The 15,457-nt window shown below is 38.0% G+C and overlaps 1 protein-coding gene across 1 annotated transcript in view; it reads right to left on the reverse strand.

The window, feature by feature from the left end:
- Positions 1–6,393: 6,393 nt before the first annotated feature.
- LOC150085154 (T-box transcription factor TBX10-like) overlaps positions 6,394–15,457 on the reverse strand; it is a 139,520-nt gene continuing 130,456 nt past the window's right edge. The window contains exon 8 of the mRNA XM_090373054.1: positions 6,394–6,887. Coding sequence (XP_090229180.1) covers positions 6,571–6,887 — 317 coding nt within the window. The 3' untranslated portion in view covers positions 6,394–6,570. The remainder of the gene's footprint in view (positions 6,888–15,457) is intronic.

Genomic DNA, 15,457 nt, shown 5'->3' on the forward strand with positions numbered 1-15,457 from the left:
TTCGGCTTACTCAATCCATTCAAAGCTTTAAACAACTCAATCAGATCTCCCCTCCCCCCACAGGTGCCTGGTGTCAATCAGCAACAACTCAATCAGATCTCCCCTCCCCCCACAGGTACCTGGTGTCAAGATGCTGCAGTTTGCAGAACTGAAGAGTACCCTTTTGTTTGTTTCACCAATCTGATTGCTCTTCTCTGCGCCCATTCCAGCAGATATACATTCTTCCTCAAGTGAAGCCTCTATGACCTGTGTACAGTACTCAAGATGTGGCCTAACCATCTCCTTTTACAAAGGGATAATCCTCTCCTTCTGTACATTAACAAAATCCATTGAGCTGCCTGGCATAACGTCTGCACTGCTCAGAGAATTTCATGTCTGACTGCAAAATTACTTCTAGGTCTTTTTCATACTCCACTACCCTGAGCGTAGTACCACACAGTTGATAATTACTCTGAGGTTACTACCACCCATGTGTAGTACCTTGCATTTGTCAATGTTAAACTTCAACTGCCATTTCTCATCTCATCAACCCAATTTGCCTAGATCTTGTTGCAGTAGCTCACCCTGATGACTGTCATTGACCACCCTGCCAACCTTTGTATCATCTGCAAACTTAGACAGCCTAATATACTTTCATCGATATCATTGATAAATATTGAAAATAACAATGCACCTAGCACAGAACCTTGGGGGAACTCCTTTAATAACATTGGTCCACAAAGAGCAGTGCCCATTGATAACCTCTGTCTTCTTTCACTTAACCATCCCTTTATCCGTAGCAGTAACTTGGCTTTAATGCCACAGTTTTTATGTGTGACAGTATCAAAAGCCTTCCTGAAATCCAAGTATAAAATGAAAAATTATTTTTTGCATCCAGTTCCTTGGTCTCTGCATCATAGTAACCTATCAGATTGGTTAGACACGACTGCCCCTGACAAATCCATACTGTGATTGCAGTATAATTGCATACCTGTCCAAATGGTCCTGTATTACTTCTTTAACCAGTGATTCTTTTATTTTCCCTGGAACAGATGTGATGTTAAGCTAACAGGTCTGTAAATACTTGTGTCGCTGTAGATCCCCTTTATGAAGTGGGGATATATTCACATTTTTCCAGTCCGTGGAGATCTCCCCTGAATCCAAGGATGTTGTCATGATTGTGGCTAAGGGTTTGCTTACCTCCTTTGCTGTCTCTCTTAATATAATTGGATAGATTACAACCATCCCATGTGCCTTTTTTATGTCCATCCTCAACAATTTCTTCTCCACTTTCCTTTCAGTTATCAAAGTCATTTAGCTCCTCATTAGAGTTTGATAAGCTTCTGGCATCCCCCTTCTGTAAAAAATTCCTCATGTTTGAATGTAGATGCAAAATACCTATTCAATTTGGCCCAATGTGATTCAACCCCTCCCTTCCTTCTGTTTTTAATAAAAGCATATAGAAATGTTTGTGTTTTTCTTTGCATTCTTTGCCAGAGACTTCTGATAATCTCCCTTAGCTTGCCTAACCTCCTTTGTGACTTGATTACAGTCTAATTTATATCTGCCATAGGCTTCTGTATCATTTGATAATTTATATGTATCCCATGCACTTTTCTTCTCTGCCATGTGTCTCATTAGTAGCATTAGTGTACATGCAAGTATACTTGCACATGTTCTTACTCTTAATTACCCTAACATGTATTCATTTGTTTCATGAAATCCCAGACACCTTTCTTTACAGACTACATTCATCTCTACCTGTGGCTGTAGTTAAACTGTTAGTCTATGTATTCCCCCCCCCCCCCAAGCTAGCAGTTTTTTTATTCAAGTGTATCCCATCCCTGTAAAAAGTCTCTCCTATTAACAAGTCTTCTGTTAAAGACAAAATTTTAAGAAGCACAATGGGGGAATTGTGCCTTTTAAAATGTTGCCCATATTGTTTGTTTATTTAAAGCAATAAACAAAATGGCAATGTTTTAGCAGATTTAATTCACCCAACTAGAAGACATGTTACATCCAAAAACAAGTTCAGTTGTAGAAGATTGTATGTCAGTGAGATGAAGATTATTTGAAATTGAAATTGCTGAACATTGTAAACCTGTACTAGGAAATTAGAGAGGTAACTAAATGTGTTTTTACAAATGCTCCTATGCTTTTAAGTGTAAAAAATTTCAAAATAATCTTGGGGTGGGGCCAATTTTATTAAAAGAAAAGTTAAAGAAGATATAGTTACAAGAAAATTTAAATATAGGATGGCAAATGGAATTATGCAGTTGATACAGATGCATCTATTCAGTAATTTAATATAAATTTTAAAAAAAAAGGCTGATTTTTTTTTTAACTTAGTTATAATCATTGTATATAATTGCAAGAGAACTAATCATTAGAGGGTATGGTGGGAGTGTTACTGGGCTTCTCTGATCAACCAAGCCAGAGCCAGTATTTGTTAGGATATTATCTCCCTTCATTTACTTACCTGGACATCCTCTTGCACCACTCTTCTGATCACTCAGAAGAGTGGTACATATGACCAAAGAACTGGAAGTAATTCCAGAATATGATTGCTATTAATATAATAATCATAGTGTAACAGTGTAAGAATTTCTAGTTCTCTTAATAATAATAAATTAACATAATTGTGGCATATATGATGACATCTATTTTTTGGTTCTGAAAATTTATGCTTAATCATATACACACACACTGGCCAAAAAAATATGAACCCTTATGCAGTATCGAAACAGGCCAATTTTTTTTTTTTTTTTAATAACAGCAAGTGTGTGCCACAGTGTAGCATGGATTCTATAAGGTTTTGTCTATTTTGGTCCTATTGTAACCATTCTTCCAGCAAAATATTGCACAGCTGCGACAAAGTTTAATGAAGAGGACTTTGTTGCCAAATGGCTCCAGTATATCCCACATTTTCAATAGGATTGAGATCAGGTGAATGTGGGAGCAAGGGCAGATGATTGAAATCCATGTCACGTTCTCCGAACCATTCTTGCATGATTCTGCCATGATGCGCTATTGCACTGTCATCCAAAAAATGGCCATCACACTTTGGGATAAAAGTGTAACAGAGTGCAATATTTGATCAAAGGTTTGTTAAAACTAAAGGTTTTAATAAAGAGGTTAACACTTTTGCTGCTAGCTTTTCTGATGAACCTTTTGACTAGGGATTAAAAACCACCAGATTGAGTCAATCTGCATTGGAGAGGGAAGAAACATGTTTGTTTTCTTTTCACTATGCCAGTCTCCCTCAAAAGTTGCTGGACAAAAATATCTGGTTTTTCTTGTGTCAAATTGGAAGAAAATTTTCTAAAAGTAGGGTGGTTTCCCTCAAATTGGATTAAAAACCAGAAGCTGCATATTTGTCTAAGGAAGCAGTGAATGTGTTTGTCCTTTCTCCAAGAAATGAATATTAAAATTTATGACCTACATTATTTCACTGCATGTTTTCTTAAATGTTTCAACACAAGTAACAGATCAAATATATGAGCTATGCATAATTCCAATGAAACCACTGATATAAAAAAAAAAAAAAAAATTACAATTAGACTTTGCGAAATATTTTAATATAAAAGAACAGTATACCATATTTTACCACACTACGCTAAGTTTGTAAATAATTGGAGAAAAATCTTATGGCATTTGTTAGTCCTGAAGCACTATAAATATATCAGTGATCTCTTTGGGACTTTTTAGTGGGTTTAAAAATATATTCGAGGTATCTTTTCCTTCTCTTGTGCTGACATCCACATCTTCCCCATTTACTCATCCTTGCTATATAAATATGGTAATCCACACAATTTGGTTGGGTGGAATCTCTGGAGCCATCTTGAACCATTCTACATGCTTAAATCACCCAAAGGTAAGAAGCAGATTCCATAATAATTTGTTCCTGTAATATTCTGGTTGTATACAATTTTATTGCTTTTTTATGATTGTTGCTTCCTCTGAGCCTGGTTAAAAACTGAATCTAATCAACAGGAACAAAATAGACAAAATTCATTGATCCCGCTTATGATAACTGTTCAATGGTTGAAACCCTTTTAAAAGATAAAAATTGTTGATCATGATTGCATTACTGATTGTGTCACTGTTGAAGAAATGGAACAGTGTTTAACCTTTTCAGTGGTACGTATGGTATCTGGTTTTTGTGCTTGGGCTCTGGACAATATGTACATAGATCTATTGTTTGAAGGTTACTTCAAACATTATTCCTTAAATGTATGAATTGCGTTAAAATCATCTGTTTCTCCAACTAATTGCAAACATTTTGTGATAGTTGGCAGCACTAAAATACCTTGGAAAATCAAAGAAGACTGCACCTGCTGACCTCGGTTGTCTGATGTGGGCTTACAAAAGCTGATTCTGGATTTGAATTCCACAGAATAATTTCTGTGGAATTCAAATCCAGAATAGTTTTTTACAAAAAAATGTTTACAATTTTTTGTTTTAATTGCAGTTTGATTTTTTTTTTTTTTTTTTTTTATGATAATTTTACTCTAGTATTGGCAATAATGTCAAAATTAAGAACACTTTGATATTTTAAAGCATTTATTTCTCATCACTGGGTTATTCAGTTCTTCACAGCACCTACCAACCAACCAACTAACCAACGAGACCCAAGCAGGGTTGAAACTGTAGTATGGATATCGGGCATGCACTTTAAACAAATAGCAGTATTGTCTCTATTGGAGCAATGCTTTTTATTTAGGGTAGCACAAATACTAAGGTGCCTTCTGGTGAGGTGCCCCCCACAATATGAAATCAGTGCATTTAGTAGCAGACCCAGTTTGCTCATTGCGTTGTACATAAGGTTGCATTGTACACTCTGCATGAATGATAACAAGGCATAGATAACATTCTCTCTGTTCCAACGGTGATTTTTTGATTATTTTTTTCCCCCCAGTGCTCAAAAATTATTGTAGGGAGAGTAATTTGGCTTTTATTTGCTTCCTGCAATCATTGTACCAGATAATAACTGAAACTGCCAAAAAAGGTTGTGATTATTGTCTATTGCAGCTACCAATGCAGATGAAACTATAACACTTAAGTCTCTGAAGGGGTACAACAATATACCCCTTTGTTTGTTTGATTCCTTCCCTGATGGGAAGGAATCAAAGAAGAATGAACTGCTGTTAATACAGGATTGCCCACAATCCTGTATATCAGGATTATGGACAAACCCAAGGAAGTTGCAGAAATGGAGAAAGGATTGATTTAGAAATGGTTGCTGCAGATGTGAAGTTTGTGGAAGTTCAACTGAGCTATCAGATGATGCACTAACAGAAGTAGAGAAAGAAATCAAAGACTGGTAAATTATAGGTTGTACACTTCAGTTCCTCTCACAATGGTTTCATCTGGGTCATCTTTAGAAGATGACCCAAATTTTGAAAGAAGTTCTATAATTTATAAAGGTTATTCATAGTCAACCAGCTAAAAACTCCTTTATGATAAGAAAAAAAAAAGGAAAAGGCTTTTGTTTGATTTTTATTATACAATGGTTCAGCATTAACTTAGTATTAATCAGATCAAGTGGTGCAAGGGAGCAAATTTATTCTGCATCACACAAAAAACACCTGTAGGTTGCCTATTGTCAGAAAGTAAATATCCAATTCTGCCTTGCACTTTCTCAGACTCTCCGCCTCAACTACTTGGGGAGCCAAAGGTGAAATGCATGAATTCACCTGCTACTGAAAGTATACTTTCCTTGTTCATTAAGAGAGGTATATTTGTGCATAACAAGCATCAGTTAAACATCCCAAAAACTTGAATACAAATAGTCCCACTGAATTAAATAACTGTGCCCCATAATTCTTCAGAAAAGTAATCCATCAAAAGTTGTCTTGAAAAGCACTGAATGTATTGTTTCTGACTATTTTGTATAACGAAATTGAACTTTTCACTGAAAAATATACAAATTTATTCTAATTGTTCACCTTTTCCTTTCTTTGTAAGGAAAATTGATTTTCGATAATGATTCATATGTGTTAACAAAATTGGCATTATTTTTTTTTATTGAAAAGCCAATCCAAGTTCATGAACATTCAACTTATGAACACATTTCATGGTATTCCCAACATTACATTTATAACCTGGTGTCCACCTGTATTTTACAGTTTTGTATAGTATCTGCACCAAGATGATTTCTTTACTGATACATTCATTATTCATGTAATGTAATTATGAACAGTGTGAAGTTTTGTCTGCCCTTGATTTTTATTCTATGAATTCAGTGAGCCACACGCAGTATGATTCAGCATTAATTTTTTCTACAATGTAAAAATATAATCGATCTTACATATTTTATTACAATGTGATGTACACCAGTACCATGTACTGTACAATAAGAAGATTTACATAGATGTACAATATATGTAACAACATTGAACCGGAGGTCAGGAATTGAAATGTACTCATCACCATAGTTGAGCAGATTAGGAAGGCACATTTCAGTTGGGTACCAATGTGGATTGAAATCCACACTGTACCTGTGGCATTTAGAATTCACTGCCACATCCTTAGCTAACAGCATCCAGAGTCTAATTCTTGGCATTTAATGTTTCACATTTGCTCTCAGTTTCACCTGGGAGTGTAATCATAATTTGTCTGCCTTGGTCGTGTTGTGTAAAGTGCATTGTAACTTTGGTTTGTGCCGTAGCTAGCATAAGGTACAGAAGAACGAGAGTATGGACTGCTTCTTGATTTCATCTGATAGAGATAATTATCATAAGTAGGGCCATAGCTGCATACATCACCTGGATATGGCTGACCAACTGGACATGATGGCTGATCAGCACGAGGTAAAGATGGCACATGTAATCCTCCAGACACTGGTAAGTTAGTTCCAATAATACGTGGGAAAATAGAATTGCTGGACATGTGGTCAGGCTCTTCGTCTGAAAAAATATTTTAAAAAAAAACATTAAATGTACTGAAAATAATTTTAAAGTTTTTCTTTGGCTGTCAGTTAAAGACAATTTTCATTTTTTGACTAATATGGTAAATACACTGCCCAACCAAAATATTAGAAAATAAAATTCAGCACCTTGTTGAACCTTTATGTGCCTAAATTATAGCTAGAATTTGAAGTGGCATTAATTCAGCTGGTGGCAAAAAAATATATCTATCATGATTTTAAGCCATTGATGTAGCAGTAATTTCTGTTCCTTCAGTGATTACGGCAGAAGACTGGAAGCTTATATACCACATATTAATGTGTGCCACAAATTTTTAGTTAAGAAGTTCAGAACCAGAGAATGGGGAGATCAGGAAATCTGATTAAGTTCATCACATCACACACCACTCAAACAGATACAGCATGATGGATAACTGCATTATCATCATAATAAAAATGGCCATCTTTAGGGTACAATTAAGCTTTGCAGAGTGTACATACCCTGATAAATTTCTTAAAGCAGCTTTTTGACATCCTTTCAAACATAAAGCCCAATCCAGGGGTGCATTGCCAATTTGTTAAGGGGCTCACTTGAGAATAATTTCAGCTGAGTCATGCCTGGTTAAAGTAGACTTTTAAACTTGACAAGACTAGTTATTTTTAATAAGGGACTTGAGTAACCTCAAAAAATTTAACAAGGAGTTCACAAGAGCACCCCCTCCAGCACATTCCTGGTCCAGCCACAGGAGCAACTCCCCCATTTTCCGATTTTAAATCAGTACCGATGGGGAGGGGGGGAGAAACTCGTGGAAATAAGACTTTAACCTAAACCACCAATAATTAGCAGCCTGTTGGTGCAATTTGTTGGAGGAGCTACACTTGTCTCTCATTGCTTGTCGCAATGATCCACAGAAGGGATACCAGTTTATAAAGATTAACTGAAATGTCCAAGAATTCAATGATATTGCCCTAAATTAGAACTGAAAATTTGTACTTGTAGTACAATCCAAAGCCAGTTTTATTGCACTAAGCTAGAACTGAAATAATCTACCGCTAAAAATGAAAAATCGCTGGCAAAAAGAGCAGAGAGGGGGATAAGGATTTCTTCACATATAAATGCAAAGAAGAGAAGAAAAAAACCAGATTGGACCCTTATGTAATGGACGTGGGATATGATTAGATACCCCAGCCAATGTTTCAGATGAACTCAACAGTTACTTTGCATCTATATTTACAAAAGAAAAACCTTTACATCAATGAGAAATTACGGGAGTGAAGTCAAAAAAAATGTAATTAATGATGTTGAAATTTCACATGGTAATTTAACGAAAATCTTTCAAGCTTACAGGCTAGTAAGGCTCCTGGGGTTGATGGAATATATCCTGTAATCTTAGGGAGATGGCAAGAGAGTACATTGAACCATTGAGGCTAATTATGCAACTCTGGACTCTGGAGTGGTTCCGTTGGATTGGAAAAGCGCCAATGTATCTCCATAAGGGCAGGTCAGAATGAAGTGGGAAATTACCGGCCGGTTAGTCTAACTTCAGTAGTAGGGAAAATCATGTAAACAATGATCAAAGTTGGAATTCAGGATCACTTAGATAGAAATGGAATTCTGAAGGATACTCAGCATGGTTTTATAAAGGGAAAATCATGTTTAACTAATCTGGTTAGCTATTTTGACAGGGTCACTCGAGAGTTGGACTTTGGGAATAATTTTGACATTGTTTATTTGGATTTCAGCAAAGCATTTGACACAGTCCCACATGAGTGGTTACTTTATAAGCTGGAACAGGTTGGAATCACAGGGAATATCCTTAGATGGATAGCTGGATGGCTTCAGGGCAGGAGGTGGAGGGTTGTGATAAATGGTTATTCTTCAGATTGGACTGATATAAGAAGTGGGGTTCCCCAAGGATCAGTATTAGGACCACTGTTTTTGATTTTCATAAATGATATCGATGAAGGAACAGAAGGTGTGATGTCTAAATTTGCAGATAATGTAAAGGTTGGTAGAGTAGTTAAAATGATCGCTGTTAAGCAGATCTTCAGAATGACCTGGATAGACTTAGGGATGGTCAGAAAAATGGTAGTTGTGCTTTAATCCAGCAAAGTTTACAATATTACAACCGGGAACAGTAACCCAAAACAACTTGTACACTTGGCGGAGTTGACCTAAAGCCAGTAGTAGAGGAAAGGGACTTGGGTGTTACGATACAGTCAGACTAAGTTCTCTGAGCATAGTTCTCTAAGTTCATCTAGACAGGTTGCAAGGAAGGCCCATGGTGTCCTATTGATGATTTATCAAACAATTGCTAGTAGAGATAAGGACGTTTTAATCCTATTTTATGAGGCTATTGTTAGGCCACACTTAGAGTACTGTGTTCAGGTGTGGAGACTGCACCTAAAGAAAAACATTGTTTCTTGAAAGGGTCCACAAACTGGTAACTTGCCTGGTGAGATTGGCAAAAGGTCGTCCATATGAGGAAGGACTCATATGGACGACCGGTTGCAGAGCTTGGCACCTTAGAGACTTGATTGAGATGTTTAGGGCCCTGAGAGGCATAAGCAGAATGAATGAGGATAAGATTTTCACAGTTATAAATAATTCTGGAACTGGGGACCATAATTTAAAGTTACAGGGGGGGGGATGTTTAGACTGGATTGCAGAAAGTTTTATCTTAGCCAGCGAGTTATAAATTATTAGAATTAGTTACCTACATGGGTGGTAGAGGATGACAGTTTGGGGAGGAAATTCTTAGGTTGTCATTTCCTTTGCTCTTTTTATTTTTTTATATTATTATTTTATTATTATTATTTTTTTATTATTATTATTTTATTTTATTTTTTTGGCTGGCGCAGCATGAGCCATAGGCTTCCTTGCACCATGTGGCCATTGCTAATACTAATCTCGTGTACAGATTGTTAAGTTGATTTTAGCATGTTTTTTTTTTCAAGGAAACTCAGGCTTTTCATCCAGCAAACAAAATCGACCTCAGAATACAATTTACAAACAATATATATGGAGCAGTGTGGCCTTAGTCGTTGAAGCTCCTATATCCCTATTATAGCAACACCTCTTTCTTTCTCTCTGTTGTATTTTAGGCAGTTCATCTGCTCATGTGTATTATGTGCATAACTTGCATGTGTTCTCTGATCTGTTTTTCTAAACAAAAACCTGAATTTCTTGGGGGGGGGGTGAAACCTTGTTGTCCACTCCTGAAATTGACTACAGCCGTTGAGTTAAAAAAGGCCATAAAAGTTCCTCACGTCATTGGTGTTTATTTTCCCATGTGGAGTGTGTGGTGTTTACTACTGCTGTGCTACTGCAAAGAACCAGTTGGTGTATATTTTATTCTTGTAAGATTGGCCCTCGTATGTTGGAGATCATGTCAAGTTGTTGTACGACAGTACAGTGCCTGACAATTCATCAATTGTCATGCACTGAAAAATGTGTGCCACAATTCTTTCATTACAGTTCAGTGTATGCTTATATTTTTGATGGAGCATACTATCCACCTTAGTTTTTCATGTGCATTCTACTCTTTTTATGATATATTAAAAAGTGACAGACAGTTTAAATGTTGGGATACAAGAGAACCATGTTTGCACTTTACTTTCATTTCTGTACGTTTTTACAGAAGTGCAAATACATTAAATAATATTACAAAATAAATGGATAAAAAATATATTTTCTTTTTCTAAAAATCTGCATTCCTTTATAATTCGCCATAAATTTGTATTCTTTCCAAAACCATTTACTTCACTGAATTTGTTGTTGGGTTTTAGGAGCATCAACAACTAAAGCTACACCGATGAGCCGAACGTTCTGACCAGTGAGTCGTTAAGCAAATTGAAACTGCAGGTGAACTGGTGCGTGCGTGTGTGGGTCAGGACATGGTATAAAAAACACCTGATACTGAGCTCCGTTAATCTCTCTTGTCCTTCAGATGGGAAAGGCAGCGTACAAACGAGTTTGACAAAGACCAAATTCAATGGCCAAACGACTGGGACAGAGCATATTCGAAACAGCATACCAGGTGGATGATTGCTCATGGTCAGCCGTGGTCAGTACCTACCGAAAGTGATCCGAGGAGGGAAACCCTATGAACTGCCAGCGAGGTGTTGGACAATATGGCTCATTGATGCTCGAGGTGAGTGAAGGCTCTCCTGGATGGTATGTGGCAACAGAAGGGTGACTGGCGAAACTCGCCAGTAATTGGAATGCTGGTAACGGGAATAAAATGTTACAACACAGTACATCGAACCCTGCTGCAAATAGGGTGCGTAGCTGCTCCATGTGCCCATGCTAACTGCGGTTCACCGGCGACAGCACCTACAATGGGCACACAAGCATCAAAACTGGACCTTGAGTGATTGAAAGGTTGTCTGGTCCGATGAATCATGTTTCCTGTTGCACCATGTGGACGGACTGGTACGTGTGCATAGTTTACCTGGGGAAGTGATGGCGCCTGGATACGCTGTGGGACAAACAAGCCGGTGGCAGTGGTGTCATGCTTTGGGCGATGTACTGCTGGGATACCCTGGGTCCAGTCGTCCATGTGCCACGCACTCTGACATCTACCAGCTACCTAAACATTGCTGAGCAGATACGCCCTTTCATGGCAACGGTCTTCCCCTCTGGTGGTGCCATCTTTCAGTGGAATAAAGTGCTATGCCACACTGCCTGGATTGTTCAGGACTGGTTCACAGAATACGAGGTAGTCTTCCAGGTATTGCTCTAGTCTTCAAATTCTGCAGAGATCAATCCCATCTAGCATCTGTGGTTTGTGTTGGAACAGCAAGCTTGATCTGTGGAATCTCAACCATGGACGTACAGGAGTTAAAGGATCTGCTGGTTACGTGTTGGTACCAGATACCACAAGACATTTAGAAATCTTGTAGTGTTCATGCCTCGCCAGGTACGAGATGGTTTGGCTGCATGTGGAGGACCAAAGTCATATTAGGTAGGTGGTAATAATGTTTTGGCTCATCAGTGTATATTATTGCTCCTTTTACTGTCTGTAAATTGCATGTTCTGCAGTCGATTCTCTGTTTGCTGAAAGAAAGACCCGAGTTTCCGAGAGAAATCGATGCTACCCTCTCCTGAGACCAACTAATTCAGCCACGTTGTCAAAAACGCCCATAAAAATTCCTCACGTGATCGACGGACTCGAACTCAGGTCTCTTCCCCTGAGTCTGGGAAGGATGACGATTCTACTAACTGAAGGAATTAATGTACCACGAGGGTCCTGATTTCTCTGTAATCAACCAAATTATCATACACTGAATTCTCGTAAGGCCAACTGTTTTTTTTACCAATTTGTCACATATGACAAAATGCCAGGTGCCAAAACCAGTGTCACCCTTTGTTTATTCACAAAGAGGATTAAAGGATGACAAGAGTAATTACAGACCTGCTAGTTTAACTTCTGTTCTGGAGAAAATAATGGAGTCTGGTTAAAGAAGCATTGTAGGATCATCTAGACAAGTCTGCAGTTATAGTTTAGAAACAGCATGGGTTTGTTAAGAGGAAATCGTGTCTGACCAATTTGACTAGATACAATGATGTGGTCACAAAGGAACTGGAGGCATAAAATAATTTTGATATTATATACTTGAATTTCAGGAAAAGCTTTTGATAACATTGTGCACAAAAGACTGCTGTACAAATGGAGCAGAATGCCATTAAAGGCCAGTTGCTACAATGGATAAAGGGATGCTTGAGTGGAAGAAGACAGATTGGTAATCAACGGACACTGCTCTTTGTGGACTAATGTTATTAGTGGGATCCGTGTTGGGCCCATTGTTGTTTTCTGTATTTATCAATGATATTGATGAAGGTATTAATGTCCAAATTTGAAGACTATGAAGGTTGGTATGGTTGTTAATGACAGTAAGGACGGTATTCTACTGTAACAGAAAAAGTTACAGCAGATGGGCTGAGAGGTAACAACCGAAGTTTAACATTGACAAACACAAAGTTCTGCATATGGGTAGTAGTAACTCCAGAGTGACATACCAACTGTGCAGTACTACACTCAGGATAGTGGAGGATGAAAAAGACCTGGGGATAATTGTGCAGTCAGATATGAAGTTTTCTGAGCAGTGCAGACAGGCTGCAAGAGTAGCCTTAAGTAGCTGAAAACACGGGTGATAAAATCATGCTGGACATTTTCGCCCATCAAAAAAGCAAATAAACCACATGATACAAGCAATTTACAGACAGAGTTTTATATATATATATACTGCACAATATGGCCTAGTTTGATGCATCATATATATGTCTCTAAAACCTTACAACAAATCAATATTTCCTGATGATAACTAAGGTCCTGTAAAATATGTTTTAACCAGGATCACAATGCAGAAGGTTTTCTCCTTTGATAGATAAAGATTAAATAATAAATGTTATCTCTATCGCTTCGGAAGTTTCTTCTGTTCCATTGAATAAAATGTGCCCATATTTGGGGCTTACATCTGGTGAGTATGGGCTTGGCACACCCAGGGTCCCGAGCAGCTGAATATCATCTCTCTCTCTCTCTCTCTCTCTCTCTCTCTCTCTCTCTCTCTCTCTCTCTCTCTCTCTTTCTCTTTCTCTCTCTTTCTCGCGCGTGCGTGCGCGTGCTATCTCTCAGGGTAACTCAGAAATTTTGTTTGGCTGGTGCAGCATAAGCTTCAGGCTTCCTTGCACCATATGGCTAATAATAAAAATAATCATAATTTCTTTGTGGAACAAAAGATTGAATCTTATTGTGTTTTTTTCCTAGCATTTTGTTTCTGCTTATCATCTTTAACGGATATGGTCTGAATCCATATCATTTTCTGTATATATCTGAAGGAATGGTTCAACTGTTCCCGAGATTTCTTATCAAGATCCATGTGTGATTTACTAATATCAGTAACTGCGGTTCATTCAGTTTTTCTTGGTTTAAGTGTCGCCATTGTTTAAAGCATGCTTTATGAAATGGTTAATAATGCCATGTTACAATCATGCTCTGCACTTGTATGACTCACTGGTAGTTGTGGCACTGAAAAGATTTCGGTACTGAGACCCAGTCACGGATTGAGATGTCAGGCGGGACCGAAATATTTGTCTGAGATGCAATGGTCTGCTTTTTTTTTTTTTTCTGAAGTGACGTGGCATAAGTCTTGAAAGCGATTGGTCTTATGCTTTTTTTTTTTTTTTTTTTTTTACTTTTACAGCATTCACGAAATTTTGAGTAGCAAAATGATTTCCTTCGCAGTTTGGACAGATCTCTGCAGGGCAGTCAGTTTGATGTTTAGCGAATGCTCACCTTATTTAGACTCCACAACATCCTACTCGACATTGATAGCATCTTAGTGGATTCAGGATTTAAGGATGTAAACTACAGTTTAGATAGTTAGCTTTAGCATGTAGCATTAACATTAGTAGAGGCACATGATGCAAGAAAGCAAGCATCAGCCAAAAAAAACCTTCCCACTTCACTGATCCATTCATTGCAAATGTTTGTCTAGTTCTGCCTTGAATTTATTTAAGTTGTCAACTTCCACAAAAACAGATGGCAGTTTGTTCCAGCAATGAATTACCCGCTGGCTAAAGGCAAACTTCCGCACATCTATTCTAAACCGTCTTTCCTCAGTCTGAATCTATGCCCCTCAGGTTCTTAATCTGAGTAAGAGGAAGAGTCTCATCAGCATTTAGCCTGTTCAATCCATTCAAAGCCTTATACACCTCAATCAGATTGCCTTGCAGGTGCCTAGTCTCCAGAAGCTGCAATTTGCAGAGCTTAAGCCTTTCTCATAAGAGTACCCCTTTGTTCCCTTCACCAGTCTTGTTACCCTTCTCTGTACTCGTTTACTCGTTCTAGCAACTCTACATCCTTCCTAAAATGAGGCTTCCAGACCTGCATGCAGTACTCAAGGTGTGGTCTGACCATTGCCTTATACAAAGGGGACAATCACCTCCTTATCCCTGCTCGCAAAATTCCTGTATATCATCGACAAGACCCCATGACCTACTCTGGCGCCTATCTGCACTGCTCAGAAAACTTCATATCTAACTGCACAATTACCCCCAGGTCTCTTTCATTCTCCACTACTCTAAGCATACCACCACCCAGTTGGTACATTTCTCTGGGGTTACTGCTACCCATATGCAGAACTTTGCATTTGTCAATGTTAAACTTCAGTTGCCACTTATCAGCTCATCTACCCAACTTTTCCAGATCCTGTTGCGGCAGCATACTGTCATTACTGTTATTAACAACCCTGACAACCTTTGTATCATCTGCAAACCTTGACATTAAGCTTGATATATACCTACATCAATATCTGATAAATATACAAAACAACAGTGGGCCCAACACCGAACCCTGAGGGACACCACTAATAACATTAGTCCACATAGAGCAGTACTCATTGATTACCACTCTGTCTTCTTCCACTCAACCATCCTTTTATCAAGTGTACCAACTTGCCCTTAATGCCATTTCTGCTCCAACATGTAGCAGTATGGCATCGAATCATTGTTTGTTCATGTGCAACAGTATCAAAAGCTTTCCTGAAATCCAAGTATATGATATCAAA

The sequence above is a fragment of the Mastigoproctus giganteus genome, chromosome 5 (assembly GCF_048544385.1).
Source record: "Mastigoproctus giganteus isolate SK-2022 chromosome 5, ASM4854438v1, whole genome shotgun sequence".
Taxonomy (NCBI): Eukaryota; Metazoa; Arthropoda; class Arachnida; order Uropygi; family Thelyphonidae; genus Mastigoproctus; species Mastigoproctus giganteus.